This window comes from Myotis brandtii, unplaced genomic scaffold (genome assembly GCF_000412655.1).
Source record: "Myotis brandtii unplaced genomic scaffold, ASM41265v1 scaffold17, whole genome shotgun sequence".
Classification (NCBI taxonomy): domain Eukaryota; kingdom Metazoa; phylum Chordata; class Mammalia; order Chiroptera; family Vespertilionidae; genus Myotis; species Myotis brandtii.
Window position 1 is genome coordinate 8271726 of NW_005356259.1, and position 20214 is coordinate 8291939.

At 44.3% G+C, this 20214-nt stretch overlaps 1 protein-coding gene across 5 annotated transcripts in view; it reads right to left on the minus strand.

Annotated features, from left to right (window-relative positions):
• CREB5 (cAMP responsive element binding protein 5) overlaps nucleotides 1-20214 on the minus strand; it is a 389564-nt gene that overhangs the window by 114260 nt on the left and 255090 nt on the right. The window contains exon 1 of one of the 5 annotated variants that reach the window (XM_014537004.1): nucleotides 10658-10877. The exons of the other annotated variants lie outside the window; for them this stretch is intronic. Within the exon in view, the coding sequence (XP_014392490.1) occupies nucleotides 10658-10704 (47 nt within the window). The 5' untranslated portion in view covers nucleotides 10705-10877. Of the gene's footprint in view, nucleotides 1-10657; nucleotides 10878-20214 lie in introns of those variants that run through there. 5 annotated transcript variants of the gene reach the window in all.

The following is a 20214-nucleotide window of genomic DNA, read 5'->3' on the forward strand; positions in this document are numbered from 1 at the left end:
GGGAGGGAGGGAGGGAGGAAGGAAGGAAAACTTGGTCATCCTGGTTTAAATATGAAAATGAAACAGGAACATGAGACCAGGTAGCTTCACAGAGCAAATGGCCCAGCTCAGCCCTTCTTCTCATCCAGGCTCTTTCCCTCACTTGCTGTGTGCAGTTAGCTCCGAACCCACTCCTTCTGTGCTTTTGCATATGAAAAAATGAGGCTGTAAAAAATGTCAGCCAGCTTTTGTCAGGAATAGGCAGTAAAAATAATTGGTGGGCATTTAGTACATAAGATGCCAACTCTCATAAGATAAATCAGTTCAGCTCTAACCGGTTTGGCTCAGTGGATAGAATGTCAGCCTGTGACTCACGGGTCCCAGGGTTGATTCTGGTCAAGGGCATGTACCTTGGTTGCGGGCACATCCCAGTAGGGAGTGTGCAGGAGGCAGCTGATCGATGTTTCTCTCTCATCGATGTTTCTAACTCTCTATCCCTCTCCCTTCCTCTCTGTAAAAAATCAATAAATTAAAAAAAAAAGATAAATCAGTTCATGTGTCCTTAACATGTTGCTCCTGAGTTGCCTCATGCCAGCAAGAGTTCTGAAGTGTGGAGAAGTTCTAATATAGCTTATGAAACGAGAAGCTATAACAGAGTTCACGTATCCAAGACTATTCCCAGCCACTTGAAAACCTCAGCCCATGACCTGCCTCTGTAATATATAGCATTTCCACACTGTGGCTGCCGTAATAAACCAATGGATAGTTCCCTCCAATATGTTTGCTTTTAGTGAACTTTTTTTCTCATCTCCAAAGAAGCTGGCAGTGTAATATACAAATGACTAGAATAACTGTGCATTGCTCTAGACACCAATGAATAAAATATAGCAAAGACTGCATATCCCTAGAGTGAATTATTCCACTTAGAAAATAGTATAATTGACTTTGGGTAGTATGGGGGTGGGGGAATCCAAGTGTTTTTAGGCTGTGGGGTTATTTTCTGGTAATTGCCAGACTTGAAATTAGTTTGTCAATCATACAGTTCTCTTAGCCTTATAAAGGTTTTTGGGTTGTTTTTTTTCTTTTTTGGGGGGGGGGTGGTTATGGAAGGAGAATTGAGAAATGGCTAAGCCCCACAAGACCTTTTTTCTTGTCATAAAGTTGTTGTCAAAAAGATCTGCTATTATGTCTGGGATGGGTGAACTCCGTGGCATTTCGTGTTCAGTAAAAATGTCTCAAACCATTTTTCAAACATTTTGAGGCTTGGCAAAAACCTGAAATCCATCTTGCCAAGCACTCTCCCCTCCCCCCTTAATTCTTCAACCCATGTGTCTTTCAAGGGAAATTTAATCCGTATGTTTCTGATTCATTTACACTTAACTCATCAAAATGGTGTTTTGTAAGAGCTATTTGATGTTCAAGAAATCTTATGAGCTTCTCTTTTTATACGTCTAAAAAGCGTTTCTTTCTGAGAACCAGAAAATTGTATTTTACCAGCTGTAAGCCAAATGATTTGAGCTGTGTTAAAAATCAAGAACCTGCTGAATTTAGGAGGCAGGAAAATAGTAGACACAATGACACAAGTAAGTGTCCTCACATGTCTGCCTGCTCTGCCTCTACCCAAGGTCTTTCAAACTCCTTCCCTGAAACCACCTATCCCATGAAGCCTAAGAACCAACCATGAAGCTGAGAATTACGGTCTTAGAGCAAAAATTCCCATTGATTCTGGAGATTCCCAATTGTGAATCCTAGCTCAGAATCAGTAGAAGTAAAACCTGAAGTCTTTCATTAGATTAATCTATTACCTAGGAAATAAAATAATCCTTGAATGCCAGAACTAGAAGGGACTTGTGAAATTTCTAGTTTAGTAATTTTTGCATTGTGTTTCAAGGTCTCCTGGGTGGGAGGGGGCATGAATTAGTGAAAGACCTATGGGCCAATCAGGGCTCTGTTTTCCATACATAGAGGAGTTTTTGTAAAATTTATTATTTTTCCCATTACCATACAAAAGGATTTAAAAGAAAGTACTCTGAGGGTAAATTCAGTTGGAAAACAAATACTTTAATTTTATATGAGAACACTGAGGTCTGGGGAAGGAATCTTAGCATTGGAGGAGAGCTGGCACCGGTACCCAGGTCTCCTGACCCTTGTCCAGCATTCCAGCGACCTTTCTACTATGCCAGAGATTTTCAAACCTGGCTACCATTCATTAGTGGGTGTAACAGTGAGAAATTAGTGAAATCCATTTAATCTGAATGACTAATATTTTAGGAAAATGCATAGAATGTAAGATACCCAAGAATGTTATATAAAGATTAAGCATTGTTTCATTAAATTATACACATACTTGTAAACATACCCATCTGAGTCTATTGGGCTGTGATATAAAATACATTGCTTACTGTTTTTCATATGAAAAAAAGTTTCCAAACCACTGTGCCATACAGAAAACCATGTTTCTTTTACTGGTAGTTCAGCCAATAGCAATTTTCAATTTGCCTTGTTAAAGACCACATGGGTGGAAAGACTCAACGTGACCCTTCTCACATTGTAGAGGAAATATTTATAAATCAGGGGCCTATTTACCAACAGTGGCTTAACACACAGATGGGGAGAAATGGACAAAGAGTGAATATATGCTGGGGAAGGAAAGGGGGGTGACAGATACCTAGTTGAAAGAAGAGCCACATTTATCTTAATATGATTTACAAACAGCAGGAATGATCTCCGACTGGCATAGAGTGCAACCGCTCAGTGGAAACCCCAGACATGTTAGCACCAGCATATTTCCAAAGTGCATTTTCCAAGCACTTAACCATCATTAATTAGGTAGAAACATCCTTTGGAGGTCAGGAGACACAATAGTTCATCTCTGCACAACGAAGCTTTGGAGACTAGGGGAATTCGAGTAGCTGGGTAATGACTGTGGGAGGATGAATTGGGTTAACTGGCTGTGAAAATGTCGCGATAAAGCATTGTGAGAAATGCCACCGACACACTGATATCAGTGGGCTGCTGTCCTTTCCCAGCTGAAAGCTGTCTCTGTGAGAAGGGACACAAAGTCATTAAAACAACTATGAATTACCCTCTGGCTCTCTTTTTTCAGAATCCTAATGAAGTGACAAGTTTTCTGTGGTCACAAAGTGCCTGAGTCTCTTTGGGATGAAAGTGCGAAGTAGGGCTGTGTTGGGAATTGTGGTCTCCAGTTGCCAAGGTGGGGAGGGAGGGAGAGGGAGGAAGCAGGAGTTTCAGAGCCCAGAGGTCACATCCTGCAGGTGGGTGGGTGCTGGTTCTGGGGTGGCTTCCAAGCTCTGTCCTCATCAGATGTGCACTCAGAGTATCAAGGCTGGTGCCGGAGAGGGAGGGACAGAGAGGGTAGTGGGAAGCAGAGAAAGCCGGCAGGTTACCCCATGTCATTTATGGCCCAGGGACAGCACGTCCCACCCACTAACTAGACACCAGGGAGCATTAGGCTGGAGGCAGCAAGCAAGCTGTCTGGTTGGCCTCCCCACCTCTCCCTCAAGACCAGAGGGTGGAGTCTTCACACAGCACAGCCTTTGAAAGACTCCAGTTTCTCAGAGCCTTCTGGTCGCTGCTCTGAGCTCCTGCACATCCAAGTCTTTCTCTGTACTCTCCCCACACCACTGACCCCAGGAGCCAGAACTCAAAAGAGGGACAGAGAAGCATAAACTTGGGCAAGAAGATGGAGTTCCTGGCACCAGCAAGCTCAATAGGCAGGCAGAGAGGAACTGCGCTCCTCGCTGCATCAGAGCCAGGTCCTGACCCTGCCACCAGATAGCTTTATGATGGCAGAGAATTCGTCACATCGTTGGGTGGCCTCAATTTCTGAATCTCTAAGATGAACAGGTTGGGCTGAAGGCTCTCTAAGATTCCTGCCCATCAGTGCATTTAGAATTACGGGATTATTATTCCACTGCTAAGGAAGTTCTGGATGTGAGCGTGAAGCCAAGTCCAATGGCGTTCCCTGTGACCTGTACTCTGGAGCTTCCTCTTTGACCTGGATGGGAGGAAACAGCAAAGCAGCAGATGCACTGAGTGAGGGCAAGAGCTGGGTTGAGAACAATAATTTGGCTGGCGAGAGGCCTCTGTGTAGTCCACATTAGGGTGGATGAACACGCAACAAGTTGTAGATTACAAGAGAGTAATCTACATCTACATTTATACTAAATGGGTTTATTATAATTGCTGTTATTATGATTAATTCCAGAGGAATTAAAGGGGATCAACCCTTTATGGCAGAGTGTTGCTGAGCTGACTGAAGTGTCATGGTAAATAAGAAAGTCGGGAAGAGGCAGGTGAACAAGAGAAGTTTTATGTCACCTAAAAAATAAATCTATACTTAACTGAAAGGGGTGCAATAAAAAAGACCCAGCTCTTATTGGTGCTGAAATACACTGTTTTAAGGTGAGAGCTCAAACCTCATGTTCTGGCCAATGAAGAGATGGCCACACAGTATAGACCAGCATTATGATCCTCCCCTTACCTCTCCTTCTGCTCACAGTCTCACCAGCATCTGTGACTCAGTTTACCTTTCTGGGAAGGAAGTGCCCAATGACAGTATTTCTCTCTACATTACTGATACCCAAAATTTTCCCCAAAAGTCAACTGGTCCCATTAGTAAATAACTAACATGTACTGAACATTTACTATGCTAAGTACATTATAGTCCTTATCTCAGGGATCCCATTTCATAGGTGAAGTAACTGAGACCTAGAAACAGTCAACAGATTGTGAGCTAGCAAGTGGCAAAGCCAGAGTTTGAACACAGATCTGTCCAAAATGATTCACAGGGCACAATCACACAGGGCCATACTGATTTGGAATAAATAGGCTCCACCTTTGTAAAGGAAGCTGCTTTGCAGACCTTCCCTTACACTGATGCGGGCCCCTGTGGGCAGAGGGGCAGAGCCAAGTGGGTAACTAGGCCCACAAGGCTACAAGAGGCCCAGCTGGCCTCTCTGCCATGTCAGCACACGTGTCAGCTCAACATGACTTTAATTCTTTAAAATTCTTTCAAGATCCTTGATTTAAAAGAAAAAAAAAGTTCATGGGCTCCTACAACACAGTAACTTGTGGTAGTCATTCCAGCTTATATAACACAGCCACTTGGCTCCCTTTTCCACCTCCCATTAAGATAAGTGATTGAGTCTATGCACTAATAGATACCTTGGCATTCACTGGGAGCCTTATTATTGTTTTTTTTCCAGGCTTTGCGTTTTTGGACACATCCAGTTCTATTTCAGTTACTCCAGACAGCAAAGAAAAAAAATCATAAGGTAGAATTTAATTCTTGGTATCATGTGGAGGGAAGGAAGACTGCTGATAGCTCGATGAGTCTTGGCTATTGTATAACTACTGTCGCATTCTCCACAGTGATTTGAACTATTGATTAATTCTTCTTGGGTGCAGCGGGGCTTCATCAATCATTAAATAAGCTCTCCTGCCAGGGTAGGTACAGGAAGAAAGATGTATGGGCTGGTTATAGAGTGTATGTGTACTATGCAGTGGACTTGGGAGTGCTCAGACAAGTCAATCTCAGTTTTCAAGGCTGGAAAGAGTCAGGAACTGTCGTTGTTTCAACCCAAACTCATGAAGTACAAACCTCGAAAAGCGCCAAGCCTTTTGGCATGCATTTTCAACAGACTACCAAAGACTGCTGAAAAATCACACACTTAAATTTGGACCACAGACTTTTCCTTGGCCTGGCCCACAGTTATCAAAGCCACCCATTTTCCTTCTTCCTCTCAGCAATTCCCCACATCCCTGTATCAGGACCGCTCCCTCACATCCTTGCATATACATCTTAGAGTGCAAAAGGAGTCCCTTTCTCAGGTCAGAGGACCATTAAAATAAAAGGAGAATAGAAAGGAGAAATCTGTGTTTATACACTGCTTCTCCTTTTATTTTATTTTTTTAAATTCAGTTCCAGATTTGCCCACCCTACTTTCTGCCGGGCACAGGACAATGCTCATTCTTAAATCCACATGAATTTCTGCCTCTTCATCTGGCTTTCCTGGCCAATGTACACAAGGTAAACTCTGAGACAGTTTTACCATGCAGCCTGAGACAGCTTAGACTGGGCGATCCTAGCATGGAACACTTGATGGAAGTCTTGGGCCCATCGCTGTTACTTAATTCCACCAACTTCACCATCATAACACTTTTCCACTTGCCACCTTGGACATTCCCTTCTCTTCAATCTCTAAAACACCAGTTTTACCACCAGAAGAGATACGTGAGATGAAGTAGCAAGCCTAAAAGGTAGCCTTACCCAACTAAAGATCCACATTACACATGACTGCTATTCCAAATATAAACTTCTCTCAGTGGAGCCAGGAATGGAATCCGGTTCTCACGACTGAACTCACTCATCTCCATTTCACTTCTTTTTCCCATTCACAAAGCCACCGACGAGCATGAATGGGGACATGAGGGTCTTTTTTCCAGCCTGCATTGTTTGCATCTGTGCCTCCACTCAGGTCTCTGGAAATTTGGCAGGTCTTATCAGCACTGGGTCTCACCTCGCTTTAATCAGAACGGTACGTTTACTTCTGTTTCTAGTACCTGACGTAATCACAGACTTGCTTGATTTTCTGAATTAAAAGAAGGCCTACAAGAAGAGAGGCCAGAGAAGGCAGACGCCTGAGTGACGCTGGGAGCAAGATGCCCTGTGAGCATCTGAAATCAGTCCCCTGTGGCTGACACTTCTGCCAGGAGGATCCTGTGCTGTCATCCACATGATGGGAGCAGCTAAGACTTCGTGCCTGTGATCTCACTGTATGCCAGGGGCCTTAAAATGTGTACCCACTCCTCACAACGCCACGAGGTAGGTATGGCTATCCTCATATTGCAAAGGTAGAAACTATGGCACGGAGAGGCTAAGTGGCTGGCCAAAGTCACACAACTAGTAAGTGGAAGAGTAATTTCAACCCAGGCCTTTTGACCCCTCAAAGCCATGATACTCTTTTCAGGAGACTCCACATTCTTCTAAGCAGTAGATGTCTGTTTTCCTGGTGCCACCCCCTTCTTCTTGCCACAGATGTGTCCACCGGGGAAAGCCCGGGAAGACAAGAGGAAGAATGCTGAGTTCAGCACTGGCTTATGGTTAAGCGTAGGCATGGCCAGCTGACATTCCTCTGCTCAGTGCCTGGCATATGGAGGGGATAGATTTGTGCCCCTTCTGTCATGCCATCAAAGCTTTGCCTCCCTCTTTACCTGCCAACAGGTGAGGTATGGCTTTAGGGATCCCCATGGAAAACAAAGCTGCCACTAAGCCATGCCCCCAGGGAATATAAACCATGGACAATGTCACCAAGATTCTCCACTGATGGCGAGCTAGACCTAGTGTGAACTGGACTTAAGGGGTTAGAGCTCATGTGAACTAGGGCAGGTCTGATCCTCAGTTTTCACATTGATAAGAGTAACACTTACACAAATAAGTAAAGTAAACCTGGGGAAGCTGAGTAAGAGCTGTGGGCTGCATCAGTGGCAGTATACTGGTTGTGATATTGTACTGTATGTAGTTTTGCAAGTTGTTACCATCGGGGGAAACTGGGTAAAGGGTACAGAGGCTCTCTCTATATTATTTCTTATAACTGCATGTAAGTCTATAGTTATTTCAATTAAAAAACAACAATAACTGAAACAGAAACTCCAAACAAAACAATTACCAAATAGTGGAGCTAAAGATTCCCACCTGTCCAGGTTACCATGGGGATGCAGTGAGGCAATAGAAGTCTGATTTAGGATCACGATGAGCTCGCGCTCCTGCCTTGCCTGCCTCTCCGTCAGTCACAAGCAGGCCGGGTCTGATTACGGTGAGCACGTCAGAGCCAAGCCAACATACATTGTAAGGCGCTAGAAAAAGAGATTGTGCTCTCTTTACTCATGAAGACTCCCAAGCACACACTTGGCACTCACGGTCTTGGCCCAGTGACTAATAACCCTTGTTTTGTTTTGGCTCTGGGTGACCCTCCCCCGCCCCTCAGGGAGGCATGGTTGTGGTCCTTCCCTGTGCACGATTAAGCTGGGTCCATAAATACATACTTTACAATAAGGCTACTACCCTGGAACTTGGATGAAGAAGAATGGAGATATTGTTTGGAAAAATTATCTTTCTAATAAGCCCATATAGTTTTGCCTTTCATACCCTTTGAAGGTTTTTAAATGTCACCTTCAATCTCACCTACAAATCTGAGTTTATGTAAAACTTGCAGAAAAATATCAAGGAGTCATGCAACCTCTGGGGGAAGAAGTACATTACAATCACAGTTCTGCATCATATGAGCAAATGAACATAAACGCCTGCATGTTGGGCACTATGTCCTGCATCCGAGGGATGTGGGGGTCTTTTAGGAAATTTAAAGGGCAGGTAAATAAAATGGGCCCTGGAAAATAATACACAGCTGTGATAATATTCTGGAGCTCTTAGGACAGACTCACCTGGGTCATGACCTCTCATTGAGGATGCCTTGCAGGTAGTATTTGAAAACTATGAATTTCACCCCAAGAGAAATCTTCATGACAAAAAGCAAAACCCAAAACCAACCGTCAAAGTGGGGAAAGACCCATTCCTTTTCACCCTGCCCATTCATTTCCCTTAAGGCACTAATTCACTTTGATTTCAAATGCACTTTTCTCTGGAAAGCTGTGTGAATACCTTTTAGCAATACTTGCATAGATCAGGGACACAGAACTCTGGAGCTAAAAGGGACTTCAGAGATCATTTCAGACTGGCCCCACAGGTGAGGGTGGGGCTTACAGCCCACCTTGTCTGATCCATTTAAAAACAGAGTCTGAAGAACTTGTATGCATATATGCATAACCCATGGACACAGACAATATTGTAGTGAAGGGAGGGTGGGTTGGGGGCAGGCTAGAAGGGGTCAATGGGGGGATAGGGGGACACCTATAATACTTTCAATAATAAAGATAAATTTAAAAAATTAAAATAACCTAGAGCCCAGATGATTTCAGTGACTTGCTCAAGGTCATCAAGATTGATATTCAAGCCCCTTGACCTCTATCACACCATGCTCTTTCTTCCAAAAAGTACCTCTGAAAACCTTCCCCCTTCCATCTCTTCCAAAAATAAATCAGGGGAGAAGATTCATAAAAAGTCATAATTAATTATATCCCAAACATGCGTTAAATAAAAAAACATAAATCCCCCTTTGGTACATGCCCCATGCCTGAGTCTGCATTGTGCTGCATGATGATCGAGACTCACTGAGCCCTAGAAGTTCTGGAGTGGCCACAGTCAGGGTCTCGCTCTCAGGGGCTGCTTCCTACCTAACCATGCTGGATGGGGTCAGAAAGCACTCAGCCCAGACAGTGCAGCCCAGCACTGACTATATTTCATGAAACATACAGAAATGTGATAATAATTTTCAAAACATAAAAGTCTCTCTGGGTATACTAGAGCCTTAAAGCATCAAGAATATAATTTGCCCCTCTCTCCCTCTATTTCCTATCAATCCCTTACAGTATTAACTCGTTCTTTCCAGACAAATCAGTCAAGAAGTGTTCACCATCCCTGCCATGACTGTGGCAGATCATTTTAAAATTAATTCAAGAATATAAAAGTTTTAAAGGTAGCCCTGGATTGAGTTGTCACATGAACCAACAGAAAGTTAAAATTCTCAAGCAAATTGCACAATCGCTGTTAACGTTCGCTGAAATGATAGGTGAGAGACTGCAGCTACTGCTGAGGATCATCGTATGTTATTTAAAAAACCGACAGTGTAGTCTGATAATAAATGCAATAGCTCAACTCTTCATAGTCAGCACGACACACCAAATAGTTTCCCAGGCATTTGCAATTCACCAGTTACACTCAGAAAGCCACCCCCCAACTCCCACTGTCACTTCACTCTGACCTTTTAAGAAAAGACAGCAGTTTGGAGCCATATAAGATGAGAGAGAGAGAGAGGGAGAGAGAGAGAGAGAGAGAGAGAGAGAGAGAGAGAGAAAATCCTGGTGGAAAATAATACACAGCTGTGATAATATCATAATATCATTTTTAAAATATCATAATATAGTTTTACTTTTAATAATAAAAGATAAAAAAGGGGTGTCTGTGAATAATTAGAGATCCCAGTCTGAAGCCAGTTACAGTCACTGCAATTGATAATAAACTGAAAACCCCTTGAGAGCAGGTAAATGCTTTGCAACCCTGACCCCCTTGCTCTCACATTACTTAACTACCCTGTGGTTCTTGCATTACATCACCATTCAAGCGATTGGTTCCTGCTTTTTAACTCTCTCCCTGTCTCCTCCGATTAGGAGCGACACCGCAGCAAAGAAACTTCGCCGGAGTTTGCTCTTTCTCGCTTCGCTTTTTAAATTTGTGGCCTTTCTGCTCCTGTCGCGCTGCCTGGCTCTGCTTGTTTTCCCCACCCGCCCCGGATCAACTCCTCCTGGTCGCGGTCCTGGAACAAAAACTCTTATCAAAGTGAAAAGAAATGCCTCTGTGGACCGGGAGAGGAGCGGAGGGGCTGGGGAAAGAGGAGAAGGAGGAAGAGGAGAAACAAAGACAGGCAGAAAGGGGAGAAGCAAGAGGAGGAGGAGGAGGACGAAGGCTCAAGACAAGAAGGCAGCCGGGGTCCCCCAAAAATGTATAAAAACGGAAAAAAATAAAATTAAATTAAAAACAAACCTCATGGACATCACTGAGGCTGAATTCCCTCCTGAGGTGCAGAACATGAGAGCTCTGGAATGAGTGTGTGTAGAATTTGAGCCAAAGCTTAACTAGCCTGAGTGAGTCATATCCTTCCCACTTGATTCCAGGCCAAGCGATGATGTAATGCACTGGCCCTTCTCTAGCGCGGAGCTTGGCTCTCTCCCTCCACTCACTCGCTCCCTCGCTCGCTTGCTCTTTCTCCTGGGCTCGCCCTCCTCCTCCTTCTCCCTTTTAGCTCAGTGCTGGTGAAGTCACCATTTAAATCTGGCAGAACTGAAGCAAAAACTTCAATGTAACCAAAACAGCCCCAGGCTGAGTTCCAGACTCACAGAGCCTTCCCAGTGCAATTGCCCTTAGAAACGTGTAAACAGAGGGGGAAACAGTGCCGCCTGGGGTTGGCCCAGCAGCTGCCTAGCACTCAGGCAGGGACCCGCAGCTCTGCTGGCAGGGGTCCACAGGTTCCGGTGAAATTTGAAAAAAAGCACTGGTTTTAAAAAATATGCCCGTGTGTTTGGAGAAAGGGAAATAGCTATGGAGACCCACGTAGAGATGGGTGAAAGGTAGCAGGTTGGAAGGACTGAGTGGGAATGAAAGCCCAGGACAGGTGACCGGCCCAGGCTGACCGTAACAGGATTTCCGTGGCCCAGGGCTGTTTTTTTCCCCTGGAGCGGGATGAGATTTTCTGTTGCTGAATGCCAACCCCCAGGCCTCCAGAGACTTCTTGCATCTGACCCCCTGTCAGCAAGGGCAAACCCTCCTCTGGGCCAAACACCCGCCTGCATCGCCTGCATCTGAGCGGAGCCGCGGGAACTGCGGAATCAGTCACTTCTCCTCCGGAAGGAAAAGGACCCTAGTTGCCAAACAGCACGTTTATCTTTCTGAGATTAGCACTCCACTCTCAGGTGAGCTGCCCACAGAAGAGGAAATGAAACTATGTTCCCCCCTCAAATGAAGATCAGCCACCCATCCCTGCACTTGCTGGGGGGTAGGGGGTGGGGTCTGGCTGCTGTGTGGCTGGCTGTGAGTTTAAAAGGATGCAGGGAGAACAAACAGTATGTGTGTCTCTTTTTAAATTACAGGGCGAGGAAAAACAGCCTGGTGGCGGGGAGGGGGGGGGAGCTTGGGGGGGACAGACATTATCCTTCACAAATGGTGGTGAAGTCCTTTCAGTTGTGGGCTCTACCCTCACCTCACACCTCTCCTGCTCAGGACTTTCCCTGGCACAGTGCAGACACTGGCTGTTTTTTTAGTCCCCCTTTTAAACTCTATCTTCTCTCCCTTTTCTCTTCCTCTCCGCCTTCGTGCCTCCTTCCAAAAGAAAAAAAAAAGTAATTTTTAAAAACGAGAAGTTCACTAGAATTTAAAAAAAAAAAATACCACAAAAGCAGAAGAAAGGCGTGGGGTTGCAACTTATTTATTCTTCAATAATCTGAGCCTCCTGTCACCATCTACTGCTTCTCACTGCTCTCGGGACCAGAGAATTGAGTCCATGATACAAATGTTTCCTCTCTTTGCATGTTGCCGAACAGAGACAACCCGCATGCCTAACCCCGGCCTTCAGAGGAACCTCGGAGTTTATTAAAGATGTCTGCTGCTGGGGACAGGGCTGTTCATCTGAGTCCCTTGGAATTTAAATCACAGCTTCAGGGACTATCAACACTCAAGGTGAAGAGTTAAGCAGCAAGGTCTGCCCAGCCGTCTGCCTGACCCTGGGGCCCGGGTGGGGAAGCGCTTGCTCCAGCAGTCGGCCTGGAGCATGACATCCCCAATTGATGCTGATGCCACAGTTGCACCAGTGACACCTTTATCAAGGCAGGCAGCCCTGAATTAGAGGTGATCAGCCGTAATTACAGCTGGCGCCACTGAAGCCCTTGGCCTGACAGCGGCAAATGTGGTTGTTATAAAGTTGGGTCCACCATGTCAGTGGCCTGTATAACTCACTTACGTCTGACTCGCCAAGCAGCTATTGATTTTTCTTCTGATGCAGGGAATAAATAAAACAAAATCTTCCTTCACTCCCGCGAGCCTTGCTACGCCCAGGCAGGCTGAGGAGATTTTATACAAACGGATTCCTCCTTTTTGTAAGCGCCATTGACCATGATGATAAATGTACGCTGAGGGCTTTCTCTTTCTCTCCTCCTCTCCCCACAACTTGCCTTAGTTTTCATATTTAAATGCTTTATTTTTAAAGATTTTTAAATTGATTTTAGAGAGAGAGGAAGGGCAAAGGAGAGCGAGAAACATCAATAAGAGAAACATCGTACATGCCCCCTACCAGGGATGGAGCAGGCACCTGGGCATGTGCCCTGACCGGAATCAAAATGGCCACCTCTCGGTTCCTGGGTCGATGCTCACCAACTGAACCACAAAGTCCAGGGCTAAATGTCTTCTTTATGTTATTATTTGAGGCATATCAAAATGAATATGCAGAATTTTTCAAACTGACATGGTCCTGTAATCTCAATGGGCACATACTTTCCAAAGGATTTTGGTTAGGCCATGTCCCAGGGGCTGGGGAGAGTGCCCCCTGCTTTTTCTCCTATGGAGTAGGTAAAAGGGACTCTGTGCTGTAGGTGAAGACTGGGCAAAGGTGTCTTTCCTGTGCCTTCCTTGGAAAGTAGCAGGAATGACAGGCGCAGACCTCTCATGAGACCTGCCGGCTTCGCTCCAGCCAGAAGAGGAAGGGGCTGAGAGGTTCCAAGGTGGGGAGTGTGCCTCTGATCAGGGACTGTTCCCAGAACCCAGCCTGACTCCAAGGGCCTTCACCTGATGATGATGCTGTGAAACCAACAAGGTCCCGGCAAGCACTGACATTCCAATAAACCTTTTGGGGAGTGCTGGCCCGTGTTAGAATCAGTTTCAGAGTTCAAAGGGGTCTGAGTATTTGCATTTGCACTTGGCAGTCCCACCATAAGTACCAAACCAGGCATCCTCACTGGCGGCTGGCTTCTCCCCACTTGAAAAGAAACCCTGCTTTCCCATTTTCCTTCCTGTGAGCAGCTAATGATAGAGAATATCCTGTTCCCCAAAGGAAATTCCCCTCGACTCAAGAGCTTCCTTTTCACCCATTTGGCCCTCTCCTAGCCTCTCCCTTTCAGCCCCCTCCTAACTGCTCTTCTGAGGAAGGGGGCCTTGCAGAGAGGAGTGTAAGATGCTGTAATTCCAGTGGGATCCTTCTTAGAAGTAGCCCCCAGCCAAAAGGCTAGGCCTCAGATTAGCTGGCGTGCTCAGGAATGCTTACAACACCCTCCTTTCAGAACGTGTCATCCTTGGGGAGAGGGTGGTGGGTACCGTGCAGCTGTTCAGTGTAACTCACTCGAGCTCCCAGCTCCTGATGAAATGTTCGGCTCCAAAGAAGTGGAAACCTCAGAGATTTGAGCTCAGAGTTCAGAAGGCGCTTGGACTATCTCCAAAACACCCCACCAGGAAAGGCACAACTCAGGCTGCAGGACTGAGGGGCGCAGCAGCTGAGCAAAGTAAACTTTGTGCGCCTGGGTGACTTTCTGAGCTCCAACATTATGAACACACACAGCAAATATAAGAAATGATTGCCATCCTTCTCAGAGAGAGCAATTTCTTTTCTTTTGGGTTTGAATTTATTCTCCTCAAGAAAAAGCTTATTATCTTCTTGCAGACATTGTTTTTAAAATTGAACCCGTGATTCCCACAGTCCCAGAGGAGTTTGAGGGGCCAGATAATTTCAGAGTTAAATAAGCTGTAATGACTATCACATGTACCCAACCATAAACCTAGTATTAAAAATTATTCAGAAAAAAGTGGCATCTCTTCCTTTTTTAATTTACAATAACCAGCCAGGTGGTTTTCTAAGGCCTCCTCTGCAAATTGCTTCCAGCGAACCTTCCGGTCACAGACCACTGCACACCTACGTGCTGTCATTCAGCATTCCCTTCGACTTGGGTGTCCCGTGTTTTCACAGTGGACAGAGGCTTCGGGGCTGTTTGGGTGAACCCGTGCAGCATGCAACCTGAACTGTGCGGGGTTAGCTAGTTTAGATGGTTGGGCCTGCTAAGGGCGGCTCCCAGCAACCACTCCCAGGGTGTAATCAAGGGAGTGTCAGCCCTTGGTTACCTACTGCAGCTCCAGCATCCCAGCCCTGGCACCAAGTACCCTCAGGCAACTTGCTGGCCTGTCCTGTTTCCAAACCTATCTGTAATGCTCTGAAGTGGCAATACTGGATGTGACTCAGACAAAGGAATGTGTTTCTATTGATGGAAGCATCAAGGAACCTTAGATGTAGGCAATGAGAAGTTAAAAGAGCCTTTTGATCAGCCCTATAATATAATTATTGATTCTGTCTGCTACAGGGATTTTTCCTCTAACTTCTCCATCTTTAAAATGTGTATGTCATTCTATCACTTGACCCTATAACAGTGTGTCTGAAAGGCAGTTGACACTCAGTGAATATTTGTGGAATAAATGAATGAGTGAATGAATGAATACACTCCTCAGCTCAGGCATTACCATCTCCATGAGGCCTTGCTGGACTACCAGGCTGGGGCAGGAGTGTCCATTTCTCCTATGGCACCTGGGCCAAATTCTATCATAGCAATAAGCCAGTTATGGAAGTATCTATTTCTCTGCCTCTCTTCCTTGGGAGTCCTTAGCTTCTTTGTGGGCAGAGTCTGTGCTTATCCATCTCAACATTATTCGCACCTAGCAAGCACCTATAAGCACAGTAGGTCCTCAAGAAATGAGGACCTGCAATGGCCTGGAGTTTTCCTTGGAAGTATCATGTTCATCAATCTTTCCATCTCAATATCATGTCCATTTGCTAGCCATTCTATCCCCCATACCCCTGCCTGCTATATTCGTTGCTTATGTGAGACATCAAGATCATGGCCTTCTCTATCTCCTATGTTAGAATTTGTGGAAATTGATTCCCCCCCTATATTTTATAGCTATCTTATCTATTTTATTGACATATATAATACATACATACAAACATTATATGTAGATGCTTACATATATACATATGTGAATATACATGTGTGTATATATATATGCCAACATTTGTCATCCTTAGCCAACATTGATTGAGCACATATTCTGTGCTGTGTATTGTGTTAGGTGCCCCACAGATGTTAATTCTTTTAATCTTTTCATAAACACTATGAATTGAATGCTTTCCTTATCCCCATTTTATGGATGAAAAAACTGATTCAGGGAATTTGGTAACCTGCCTAAATGCCCCAGTGGAGCTGAGGCTTGAACTGAATGTTGTCTAATGCCAAAGTCAGGGATGTGACCATGTCACTTTACTCTTCTGTATCAGTGCACTAATACCTTCCATAGCCCAGCTGTTCCTGGTGACTGGGTTAATCTGTGTGCCCAGAAGCAAGCAGTGTCCTGGGCCCAGGCAATCAGGTGGGCATGTGAGTCTTAGGAGCTTCATGATTCTGACCAGGGATATATTCCAAAGGAGAAGGGCTGGAGTGGAAGCAGAGAAGAATGGAACCTTTTTATGGCATAACAAAAAAAATAAGAAATGCAGGTCACCTCTCTCAGGTGAAAAGATGGTGTTGTCTGCCTCACACCACTCCCTGTCACACCCTGAAATCTTGTCAGGGGCCATACCATGAACCAACACTGCCAAGTCCACCTCTGTGGCTCTCCTAGTGCCCTCAGGCTGCTGGATTCTGGGTCCTTCCTCCTTGGTGGGCATTCCATTTCTCAGGGAGAAAAATGTGTGCCTGCTGGATCTTGACCATCGCTGGCTGAGAACTCATATTTGCTTATTTCTTTGCATAGTATAAATTCAAGCCATTGGGGGTCTCTTTTCTGAATACTTACCCCCCAATACTCTGCAATTGCACAAAAATGGCTTTCTGAAAAAGAGTACTTACCTATTTGGATGACAGACCAGCAAATATATTCTATTGGCTGTTTGCATTGTTAAGCATTTTTAAATTTAAATATAAAACTACAAAAGTAGAAATGAATCTAAAGAGGTTTTGAGGGCATTGGAAATAAAAAGGAAGGCTTACACTCAGGAATTATATTTGCGGTTTCTTTGCTTTTTACTGAGAGTCCAGCTGTCGGGCTCTGTGTGTGTTTAAAGCTGACCTCCCTTCCTCTGAGCAGAGTTCACCAGCGCTGATTTATTCTGCATGGAGAATGAGCCCTCCGACACTTCTGCCTGGAGGGGATGAGAGTTTTTTTTTTTTTAAAAAAAACTCCAAACATGAAGCTCTCGGGCCTTCCAAATGAAATTATCTATGTTTTTATTAACAGAGCCCCTGAGTTAAAAAGTTGGTTTTGATAAGAGAGAATAAATGAAAGAGAAACTGCTGACATAATATTTTGGTTTCCAAACCCACTTCCACATTCTGCTGTACATGGCTGTGATCTCTGGACTTACACCAGAATCCCAGATAGAAAAAGTGCAGTTAATTCTGCTTTATGCTGAAAGGCAGCTCTAAATGTTAAAAATCTGATCATACGGTGTTTCTCTTCGCCGAAGTTTCTCTCTCTCTCCTTCTCCCTTACTTTCTCTCTAAAAAAATCAATTAAAACATATTAAAAAAAAACAAAAAACAAAAACCTGATCATAGTGACACTTCCATACCCATTGGCATTTGTTTCTGTCTTTCTGGAAGTATAGTGCTGTATGATTTGTAAATAACTTAGTCTTGTCCTTTCCTTTCCTATGAGAGGGAAAATAGGTATTGTGATGCCGAAGGGGTCTTTAGGTTTGGGAGTAAAAGATCCTAAATTTCTCTTCTGCATAAGCTTTAGAATTCCTCTGACATTAGCAGAAATGGAAAGAAAAAGGAGAGTCAAGCACCATCTGGGTTTGAGGCAGGCTAGTAAGCCAGGACAAGCGGAAGAGGGAAACTGAGATAGTAAATGGCCAAGCAGCTTATAGCCATCTAGCAAATCTCAAAATCCTATCCTCTGTAACCAAGGACACTTAAGAGTAAATGGTTTACACTTCTCCCCAATCAGAGGGTAAATAGTTTAAATCATCCTACTCAGGGAGACAAAGAGCAGAAATCCAGTTAATGCCTTTGGACAACCACACTCAAAGGCAGATGAAGTTAGGGAATAAATCTCATTTTGGCACATCAGCATAAAACTGATGAATATTCTTTTGAGATCCTCCCCTAAGATCTCCCCTAAATTTCCAACATTTAAAACACCTCAAAATGAAGCTCCTAGCACCTGCCCTCTCTCCCAGGAGCATGCCTGCGCCTTCCCCACCCTCTCTTCTTCCCCCACAAGCACGCATCTCCTAAACCCTCAGGCACCCCAGGAGACTTGCAACCAGGCAGCAGCAGTTCATCCTGAGCTAATCCTCTGAACCTGTTCCCAAGGCCCCTTTTCTCTGACTTCTTAGTGAGTGAAAGCAGCCTGGCCTGGGCCCATTTCCCTGACTAGTCTCTCTCCTGTTGCTTCTTCTATCCTAGGCCCTCCCTTGTTGCACTGTCCCAAGTTTTAATAAATGTCCTACAGCAAGCATGTCAAACTCAAAGGCTAACACGGGCCAAATAAACGAGGCATGCGGCCCACAGGACGAGAGTTTGACATGCTTGTCCTACAGGCTCTAGGGCAGACCCACTCAGGGCCAGGTCCCCTTTCCGGTAACAGGCCCATCTGAGTGCCCAATTCCTTTCTTTTAGTAGCCACCCAACTGGAAAGCATGATTTTAAGCTGTGTGAGAACATACCTTTCTTGAGCAACAACTCTCCTCGAGAACTTCATGAAAATTGTGAACCCTCCTTTTAACCAGGAACCCCAGGTTAAAACTCAAGAAAAAAAAATAAAAAACATGTTCTCCTTGTATTAAACTTTAAGCTGTGGTCTTTTACAGGTTAAGAGAACAGGCACTTACAGATGAATCTCAATGCCTTGAAGGCTAACCCTTGGCCTGGCACTATGACCAGAAGGCCTAGGACTTTTTTAGCTCAGTGTTTTTCAGACTTGTGTACCTAAGAATCCTCAGAGAACAGATTAACATGCAGATTTCCAGGTACTACCACAAAGATTGTAACTGTCAAAGTGGGGCCTAAGTATATGCATTTTTCTTTTCTTTTCTAAAATATGTTTTTATTGATTTGAGAGAGGGAGAGAAATATTGATGAAAAATCTATCGGCTGCCTCCTGCATGCCCCCTACAGGGGATAGAGACGGCAACCCGGGCATGTGCCCTGACCAGGAATCGAACTGGCAACCTCTACATGCACAGGGCGACACTCAACAAACTGAGCCACACCAGCCAGGGCTCCCTAGAGATTTTGATGCTAGTGATTCAAAGACCTCACTTCAAGAAAGACTGAATTCTATTTGGTCCTGTGGTCATAGAAATATTACAAACAAATTAGAAGAAGAAAACAAATCTAAATACATGTGTAATTTCTCTGCTGTTCAGGTTCTAAGATTTTTCTTTCACCTCTTATTTTTAAAGTTAAAAAGTAAAATTATCTGCCCTGAAATTATCAAACCTTTAAAAATGGGATAAAGTGGCTTTTCCAAAGCAGGATGTCTACAACAGATGGAAATAAAACATACATGTTCACAGTAACATGACACCATCTAAACAGTCTATGGTCTCCAGGACCCCTGATAAGATAGGGTTTCCTGACCTGTGGCATGTCTCTCCTATGTTTACTATCAATGCCTCCAGATGTTTACTTTGCAATATTCCCAGTCTCCTCATGTGATAATCAGAGGGAGAGGGCTTCAGGGAGGGGAAAGGAATATTAGTGCTAATTGAAGAGTGAATTGCGTGGGACCAGCCCATCTCGTCTTTGGCATAACCTGGTTATCTTCTAGAACTTTAGTTAAACATCAACCAGTGGTCTTGGTTCTGTACAATTTAGAACACTACAGAATTATACACAGGGTCCCCTTTTCCAGTGTTCCTTACCCATCACTTAAATGTTATGAAAGTTTTTCATAAGTCTTTTACTCTTAACGTTGCAATGTGCCATAAACACTTGAGAGGAGAAAGTGGCAGTCTATCCACAGACCCAAAAACAAGAGTGACTGATGAAGGGGAATGAGGATCATGACTTGTGAGTCATCAAGGCTGCATCTACTAAGTGGGAATTAAGTGTCTGAATTACAATGATAGTCCTTGTATCATTTCTGTTAGACCAACTCTCTGTCATATTAATACTGTCATAGTACCACTGTACCACTGAAATCGCAGTTCTAGACACCACGCACAAGCCCAGAGAACAGACAAAAGAAAAAACCTTGGTAGTTGCCGAATGTCTGGGAAAATAATGCTGAAATATGAGATAGCAATGTTCTAAGAGATCAAGGGCAACGGACATGAAAAATATTGATGGATATGACAAAATCAAGAGGCCGCTTAAGCATGTCTTTGGTCACTTACTACCTTTCTAGCCAGGGATTGTCATGCCCCTTTTATTGTGACACTTGTTAAAGCTTTTAAAATCTATTTACTCAGAGAAGGTTTGTGTTGACAGAAGATGAAAGACTCCAAGATTTGGGGAATGAAGAGATACTGATCGTTATTTGAAAAAGTTTTGGGGTAGCACATCTCC